General features: G+C 30.1%; 1 protein-coding gene across 1 annotated transcript; it reads left to right on the top strand.

The window, feature by feature from the left end:
- The first annotated feature begins 709 nt into the window (after positions 1 to 709).
- LOC111880037 (protein PAM71-homolog, chloroplastic) lies at positions 710 to 9411 on the top strand. The gene is made up of 10 exons (XM_023876448.3): positions 710 to 1173; positions 1458 to 1614; positions 6261 to 6444; positions 6541 to 6588; positions 6862 to 6958; positions 7050 to 7213; positions 7294 to 7359; positions 7896 to 7946; positions 8245 to 8349; positions 9100 to 9411. The coding sequence occupies exons 1-10, from the start codon at positions 1026 to 1028 to the stop codon at positions 9163 to 9165; spliced, it is 1086 nt and encodes a 361-aa protein (XP_023732216.1). The 5' UTR covers positions 710 to 1025; the 3' UTR covers positions 9166 to 9411.
- Positions 9412 to 9822: the final 411 nt, after the last annotated feature.

Genomic DNA, 9822 nt, shown 5'->3' with positions numbered 1-9822 from the left:
CAAACCTATCTCCGCCATTAGCTGAGGAGAAATTCCCACTAATACCCACTAACTACCTTACAAATATAATTACATGCAATAAGAACTAGATAATTCTTTGACTGCAAGGTCTCACACTACAACAGTTGGATTCACACAAAAGAGTTAAACCTACCCTTCTAAAATTATCTAATGTTTATAGCATGTAACCTAGCATATCCGTTTGATAGTTAATTGATACTAGTGTAGGTTCCTAAAAGCACAAAGCAAGCAACATTCAAGCATCACGTTCTAACTAGTGAACCACCTACTCATGTCACTCTATCATACCATCAGTAATCCATTATAGCATGCAGATCTAGAGGCTCATACAATAGACATACTATATAATAACCTCAAACTCTTGCATGAGTAAGAAATAACAACAAAGACTTCATTTTACAAACTTAGGCACGTGTAGACTAAGTAAAACTACGAAAATATCCCTAAAATTGATTGTTAGCTTGAGTCCATAATAAAAAACAATTCCATAAAAGACTCTATGAATTTATTGGTTAATTTTGAAAAATAGATTTTCTAGTATTATTTGACACTAGAATGTGTCTTGATTACATTTGGAAAATTCTAGTGTCGATGTTTAATGTAGACGCTGATATTCAAGAAAACGAGATCACCTACAAGTAACTCACATCAACATTCATCCAATCATAAATAACCCAATCGCCCAACAAGACCAACGACGTCGTTTCTAGAAACCTGCCAATTTGCCATCATTTTATCTTTTCTTTCTCTATCCACCCGACCATCCCGTACGGCAAATCTCCCACGACTCTAGCAACAAATCATACTTTTGCCCCCCAAAAAAGATAGAGTTGTTGGTGTCCGATTCCTCAACCCTCATCATCAACAACACTGGTTATACCCTCTTCATTCTCTTCACCCATTTAGCATCAAAGTTCCAGTATCACACAGTTCGATTGGTTCAGATGCATTTACTGAAAGAAATGGATCTGAAATTATAAGTGAAACCCCACTTCGCCATAGAGATGACAGGCCTAATTCTCCATCAAACACCGGTATTGGTGTCATCAAATACAAGACCGAAGCTTCCTTTATTGGTACTTCCAGATTCTTCGCGTTTCTTTGCTGATTTATCCACAAGAACGACATGTTCGTCCTCTTCATCGTCATCATGTAAGTTTTCTCTAGCATTTCAGTTCTAAAATTTCATGGTTTCTGCTACAGCCTGCTTAATTTCTCTTAATTTTGTATAAAATCAACCGATATTTAATTTCGTATCCCTAATTCACTCTTGAATTCGTGAGTGTACTTTATTATTCTGGGGTTTTATCTAGTTTGAGAATTTCGAGGGTTTATTTTGGTTGGAACTCAAACCAGAAAACGATTCCATTATGAAGATGAATTGTGTTAAAATAAAAGGAAACGCATAAATTAATGGAATTTTGTTCTTTATACAGTTGAAAGAAGAGATATATTAAAACCACACTTGCGAGGCAACAGAATTACAGCAAATTCATTTAATGTTGGTGCTAGTTCTGGGGGTTATGCAGAGAGAGATGGAAATGATAACCAAAATTTATCTACTAATGATCAAAACAATGAAAGTTCACCAATGTGAGTTCTCTTCTGAATTTTGATTATATTGCTTTTGGGGTTTTCTAGGTGATTCGGTTATGGGGAACAAATGAGCTTTGGGATTGAATCTTTTCTTGTAAAGATTGAATTTTTTTTTCTTGCTTATTAAGTTGGGAAATGGGAATGATTGTTATCTATACACCAATTTGAAGATGAGTGATATAATCCAAATGTTATGAGATAATTCCTGAAAGCATTATTTAAGATAGTGTTGGTAATGATGGAATTAGGGAAGGAATGGAATAGTTCATTCCATAGGAATGGGAACAACTTGTTTGTTTTACCTGATGGTAGAGGGTGTTTTTCTTTTCATTCCATAAAAAAGTGCAATAATTGAATTTTATTTATATATTGTTTAATGAAAAAGGTTTTTTTCTAAGTTTTTTATTATTTTAATTTGATTAAAATTTCATTTTATTGAATTAACGAAAAAATATAAAATTTTGAACTTATTTAGGTTATGATGTTGATTTTTTATTGTAAAAAACTTCATTAATCATAACTGAAGTAATGAATAGAATAGAGTTGAATTTATGTATTGATTTTACGTATAATCATAGTTGTCGACTCGTGACTTGAAATGGAAATTTTCAACTCATGACTTGACTCGTAAGGGTCATGATATATATATATATATATATATATATATATATATATATATATATATATATATATATATATATATATATATATATATATATATATATATATATATAATACGCGTTAAATATTGATGCACCTTTACTAAAACATGGCAAGTTCGCAAATTAGAACGTGTGACTTGTTATTTGTTCAAAAATCATACAAAATATCATATAATATCTAACAATATCATAACTAGTGAAAGTCATCATCTGTATCACTATTAAACTTCAAAGTGGTCACACATCATCTTTATCTTATTCTAGATTAATAGGTATTCCATGGAGTCCAACTTCATCTCTCTCCTGATCATTATCAACAATTGTCATTTTGCGTATTCGCAATTAGGACCTTGTTTAGGTTCCTCGGCCTTAGAAACAATTAAGATTCATAAGTATATTTATATTTTAACTATTTTATAAATCAAGGGAATGTAATATAATAATACTATTAATAGCATAATATTTACCTCTTTTTCTTTTATTGCTACTAGTTCCTATATCCTCTTTACAACGTTCATGGATATCCATCCACGAGATAACTTTCGGGAGACATGCATCCTCCTTTTTGGTGATCCATTCATCATCATCTGAATCTGAATCCACATAACCGATAAAGAAATAGGATCATAGGTTTCTCCTCGTCCTCGTATCTTTCCATGCCTTGTATTGAGGTTAATATTGTATTTGACACACACTAAAGCATTTAGCATTTGTTGCTTTAGATAGTTTCTCTTTTTGGAGTGTACATGGTCAAATGTAGTCCAATTTCTTTCACATCCCGTGACACTATATGTGAGGCTTAGCTAACGAACAACTAGCTGCACTCATTTTCATAGTTCAACCACTGGTTGGAAGTTGAAACATCTTTGTCATTGCTTTGGTTGCAGATAAACCAAACATTCCGATGTTTTCATTGAACTTATCAAGTTGTTTATGAGTTTTATACCTGTTAGGTCTATCATACATCTTCTCAATAACGTTGTATAATTCAAGTTTGACTTTATAATCATCCAAAAGTCTCATGAAAATGAATGTTGTTTTCAAATTTAAAATAACATAATTATTAGTTCATTATATATAAAATAATAAGCATTTTTATTTTCATAAAAAGAAGCGAGACCTTGGATTAAAATAGTATCATGCAACATGAAGGGCCTGTGGAGTTGCATATCCTATCTCGAGTTGCATATCCTATCTCAGATTAATCTTTTTCCCAAACTGATTTATATCTTGCTTCAACGCCATTAACGTTTCCTTCATTTGCTTTTTTGCACGATCCATGACTTTATATATATACCCCATTACAGGTTTTACATATCCATCTATAAGCCTCAATACTTTGTAAATGGGAATTACACAATTTAGACAATATTTTATTGTCTTTCAAAGAATAATATTTTCAACCAACTTCTCGTTATTTGTAGAAGCAAAGTTACATTCGGCCCACTTTTTGAAGCAAACAACTCCTGAATAGGAGTCTTTAACTCATGAAACTTTTTTAAAGTAAAAAATAAGGTAGCAAATTTTGTAACCACCGATCGAGTTAGTTCTTGATCACCGGTAAACCCTCGAAACATTGATAGAAAAACACCATATCGATAGATATACACGATTATTTTCTTTGCTTTTTCTATGGTGTCTATGAAGATTTTACCGTCTCCAATATCTTGTAACATCAAGTCCATTAATTTTGCAGCACACGATGATCAAAACAAACGAGGTCTCTTTCCAACAGTGCTTCGACTTTTAGCTGGTACCATATTTGAAAGTAAGAGACCTTGCTTATTTTGATCACAGTGTGCTGCACATTTAATCGACTTGATATTATAAGATATTAGAGATAGTAAAACCTTCAAGCACACCATAGATAAAACAAAAGAAAGTAACTGTGTACATCTATCGACATGGTGTTTTGCTATTAATGTTTCAAAGGTTTATCGGTGATTGAGAACTAACTCGAGCGGGAGTTATAAGATTTGCTATCTCATTTCTTACTCTAAAAAGTTTCATGGCATCTCATGCTTAATCATATTGTCAAAACATGTTTTTAAAGCATGTCTTTCCTAATAAAATAATCAAGAAACCATATCTTGTCTCTTCTTTTATTAGCTCACCGCAAAAAGAAGAAAAGACAAAGATCGGTATAAAAATACTTTCAAGTAATATATAAACTCATAATATTTTAACTAAAAGACAAAAGTCATTCTAGTCCTAAAAGATGTACATTGATTTATATATCATACATTATAATATATTATGATACTTAGCATTTGAAATTAATATTTCAAAAAATAAATGATTTCCAATTAACTTGAAGAGTTATGAATATTTATCAATAATAAAATTCTTATGAATAATCTATTTGTGTCAACTTGTTATTGGTGTTACTCTTTAGAAGCATATGTTATTAGTAATATCATTCTAAAATGATTCTTGAGCATATAAATCTTTGAAAATATTGTTTGAGTTGTCTAATTCCTATTTATAAAGTATTAAGTCTTATGGATGGAGATGTAAAACTTGCAATGGGGTTATATATATATATATATATATATATATATATATATATATATATATATATATATATATATATATATATATCATGCAAAAGAGAAAATAAAGAGGCGTTGAAGCAAGATATAAACCCATTTGGGAAAAAGATTGATCTGAAATGGGATATGTAACTCTATAAAGCCCCTTGATGTTGCTAGATACTATCTTAATCTAAGGTCTCACTTCTTTTTATGAAAATAAAAATACTTTTTACTTTATATATAATGAACTAATAATTATGTTATTTTAAATTTTAAAATAGTCTTCATTTTGATGAGAACTTTTGTGTTGATGATGAAGTCAAACTTGGACTGTACATTGTTATTAAGAAGATGTATAACAGACAAACAGACATAAAAATTCATGGGTAACTTGATAAGTTAAATGAAAGCATTGGAATGTTTGGTTTATCTAAAACAAAGTAATGAGAAAGAAGATACAACCCGCAAAACAGTGGTTGGACTATGAAAATGAGTGCCCAAAACTTCAATATCTAACCGTTCGTGTGCTAAGCGTCATATGTATTGTCACGGGATGTGAGAGAAATTGGAGTACATTTGACCATGTACATTTCAAAGAGAAACCGTTTAGAGCAACAATGGTTAAATGCTTTAGTGTTTGTAAAATACAATATTAACCTTAAATACGTGGCTTGAAAAGAGACGGTATCAAGGAGAAACCTATGATCCTATTTCTTTATCGGATATAGATTCGGATGATGAATAGATCACCGAGAAGGAGGATGCATGTCTATTGGAAGATATCTCAGTGATGGATGTCCATGAATGTCTTAAAGAGAATGTAGGAACTAGTAGCAATAAAAAAAGAGACAATTATTAGACTATCAATAGTAGATATTATATTATATTACCTTAATCTATAAAATAATCAAAACATAAATACACTTATGATATTGTTAGATGATATATTATATTTTGTATGATTTTTGAACAAGTCACAAGTTGAAACTTGCAAACTTGTAATGTTCAATATATATATATATATATATATATATATATATATATATATATATATATATATATATATATATTGAAAATTTCAGTTTTCGAGTCATGAGTCGACAACTATGCCAAAGGGTGTTTCTTTTTCATGCCATCATGGAATGCAATGGTATGAAAAAGAAACATCATTTGACATAGTTATCGACTCGTGTCTCGAAAATGAAAATTCTCAACTTGTAATTTTTTCACCCGAATCCGTCGAGTATTAGGCGGGGACGGGCGTGTTGAGCGGAGTACGGGTATGGGGATGGAGATTGTAGTCCCCGCTAATATCCGCCTCCGTTTGTATCCCTAAACGTAATGACTAATTCCATTACCCTTTCTATTCCTTTCCATTGTTATTCCATTCCATCAAACCAAACAAACCGTAAATCTCTTTTAAATTATTTTACGATGTGTTTGACAGTAAAAAGCTTCCGGATCAAATTCGTTATCCAGTCTCAATAGCCCTTGTGCTATCCGGATGTGCTTTAGTATTTTCAATAATCGCCTTTGGAAAGGGTGCACCTCCCTCTCTCTTAGCAGCAATCGCAAAGTCAGGCTTCACAGCTGCTTTTACATTAATTTTTGTTTCCGAAATTGGAGACAAGGTATCTAAATATCCACCACATACTAATTACTTCCTTACATAAACTTATATTTAAACTTAATTAGCAACTAATATCCACTTTCCTTTACTTGATCAGACGTTTTTCATTGCAGCTTTATTGGCCATGCAATATGATAAAGGACTGGTACGATCTCCTCATATCTCCAATAAATTTTTTACACTGGACATTACAAAACAAATTACATCCTTTCTAGGGCTATTTTCCATGATGAGAAGGGCATTCACGTCTTTTCACAAAATGACAGATTGACAGCTAGTCATTTTTCCACCTTTTTGAATGGGACAAAAAACGGCAGATTTTGTCAGTCCCAGTCCATTGCATGCCAAACGCAGTATAACCTGTCATGTTCATTGCATCAAATTCATTAACTTTTATGGATTCAAAAATTGTGATCAGGTTATTTTGGGATCAATGGGTGCTTTATCACTTATGACTGTTTTTTCGGTCATAATTGGAAGGATTTTTAATTCGGTTCCAGCTCAATTCCAGACAAGTAAATATTTCGATATTTCCATTACAGCATTGTACTTTCATCTTCATTTTTTTTTGTGTAAAATATGTCTAATTTTCCATGGTTTATGCAGCATTGCCAATTGGAGAATATGCAGCAGTGACTCTTTTGATGTTCTTCGGTCTTAAAGCTATAAAGGATGCATGGGATCTTCCATCAAGTAATGCTAAAAATGGTGAGAAAAATAGTAATGAACTTGATGAATATGCAGAAGCTGAGGAATTGGTGAAAGAAAAGGTGATTAATGATCATTCATTTGACTTATATTTAACAATTTTAGTTTCTTTTTTTAAAATAAATATTTGGTATACATGTAGGCATCTAAACAGCTCAAGAATCCTTTTGAAATCATTTGGAAGTCATTCAGTCTTGTATTTTTTGCGGTAATCCTCTTCTTTTTTTTACTTACAATGTATATTTTTTTTTACAATATTATACTTTCTGTTTTTTTATTTTGTATCATGGTGTTGTAGTTAGAAAAACATATCCAATTATAGCAGTGAAAATTGTTTTGTATTTGGATGACATTGATATAATTTGGTATGTTTTTCAGTTGAAAAGTCTTTTATTCATTAAAACTATAACTTGATCTTGAAACAGTGGAAATAATTTAAAGCCAAAAAAGATTTATATCGTGAAAAATTGCTTTGTTTTATTATTGTTATATAATTTGGTAGATTTTTTAAAGTACATAATGCTCTAATAAGAAGAAATGGAGGTAGAATGCTATAAAAAGAATTGAAGAAAGAATGTTACTATTTCTTGCATTTAAGCCTTTATCACACCACTTTCTAAAAATGTTGATCTTTATAATCTTTTTGTTGGTATGCTATTTTAAAACTATTTATCTTTCAATTCTTTTTTTGGATATGAAGCTGTTTATTTTTCATTAAAAACAAATTTGATTGCAAATTTGTAGGAATGGGGTGACCGGTCAATGCTTGCAACCATAGCTCTTGGGGCTGCTCAGGTACATTAAAAATATATAAATAATAATAAATAAATAATAATTGAAAGTATGATGCTATTATAAATAAATTAAGACAAATCTTGATAAATTGTCCCTGTGGTTTCCATGAATATCAACTTCAGTCCCTAACTTTTTCCGATCTCATGGAAGGTCCCTGTGGTTTCATGAGATCGGAAAAAGTTAGGGACTGAAGTTGATATTCATGGAAACCACAGGGACCATTTATGAAGATTTGTCATAAATGAATGAAACCAAAAGTCTTTTTTTTTTATTTTTTTTATTTTTTTTTGTGTGACAGTCTCCATGGGGTGTGGCAAGTGGAGCCATAGCTGGACATCTATTGGCAACCTCCATAGCAGCAGTTGGAGGGGCCTTTCTTGCCAATTATATTTCTGAAAAACTGGTAATTCTTTCTTTTGACTTGATTAGGTTATCTACCTTCAAAATTTTTATGTATGATGGAATCAGCAAAGGAATGGAATGGAATGGTTTATTCCGTTGGAATTTTAAGAAAAAAAATTTGTTTTGTTTGCCTTTGGTTTTGTTGAAGTTCATTCCTTAGTCCAGGTTGAGGTTTTTTTTTTTTTTTTGTTGGTGACACATTTTTTTAAAACTTTTAATGACACAAATTTCTTTGATCATTTAAATTATAATTTTATTTGGTTAAATAACAAAACATGTTATTTTTATTATAAGTTCTGTGGGGTTTAGGTTTAATTACCTTTTCATTAACAATAATCATTAAACTAATGTATAGAATAGAGTTAAATCCCACAGAACTTATATAACAAAATAATATTTTTTCTCATCATGTCATGTTTGGTTGGCTTGAAGAAAACAAAATAAGTCATTCAAACATGTTTTTTTGTTGTGTATAATTACAAATCTAAATGAAATTAAACTCATAAATGACAAAAATATGTTATTTTATAGAAATAAGTTTTTTCAAATAAAGATATATTGTTAGATGAATTGCATATTAACAAATTGAACGTCATGTAAAATATATATTGTATGTATTAATATAATTGTTATAAGAATAAAAGATTTAATACCCTAAAACCTTAAAATAGAATTATATATAACAAAAAAAAAATATTGTCATTTTTTAATTATAAAAACAAATAATCTAATTGAAGTAATGATTTGTCAGGTTGGGTATCTGGGAGGAGTATTATTTTTACTTTTTGCTGTTGCGACATTTTTGGGGGTCTTTTAAGGAACTCGAAACAACCCAATGAGTAATGCTGAGGAGAACAGGGTTATATGGACATAAATGGTCATCATATTGTCCTTAATGTGTTCTTGGTGTATTTCTATATTGTGAATTAGATGATTAATCATTTACTCTTTTACATAATTTCGTTTTCAAGAGATTGAAAATTGTAGGGAGATAATAATATCAAATTGTTGGAAACAAAATCAAGGATGCAATATTTAACAAAGTTTACCAATTTGATTTTTACATCTACAATCTTCGGGTTTGTTCAAGATCTTAGACAGTCAAAATTCGGCTTCACATTCATCCTAACAAGTTTTGATCCATAAACATTAAGGGTTTGTTTGATAAAAAATAATTGAAAATTGTAATTTATGTTTAGTAAGTTGAAATATATAAAATTAAAAGTTTTCAAAAGCTATTTAAAGTAGGTTTTGGTTAGGAGTTTTTTACTCTAAAATAAAATTTTAAACAAATATTATATTATTATTACTAGGTGTGAGACCCATGTATTACATGGTTTTAATTAAAAAAATAAATATAAAATTTTAACAATTTGAAAAATTTGAATTTATAAGAACAATGGGAAAAATTTGAATTATTAAAATTAATGGGACTTTAATGTATTGAATACATTACATATATAAATTTTTTCTA

The sequence above is a fragment of the Lactuca sativa genome, chromosome 2, assembly GCF_002870075.4.
Source record: "Lactuca sativa cultivar Salinas chromosome 2, Lsat_Salinas_v11, whole genome shotgun sequence".
NCBI classification, from domain to species: domain Eukaryota; kingdom Viridiplantae; phylum Streptophyta; class Magnoliopsida; order Asterales; family Asteraceae; genus Lactuca; species Lactuca sativa.
The sequence above is the reverse complement of the archived record's forward strand: the minus strand, read 5'-3'. Positions and strand labels throughout refer to the sequence as shown.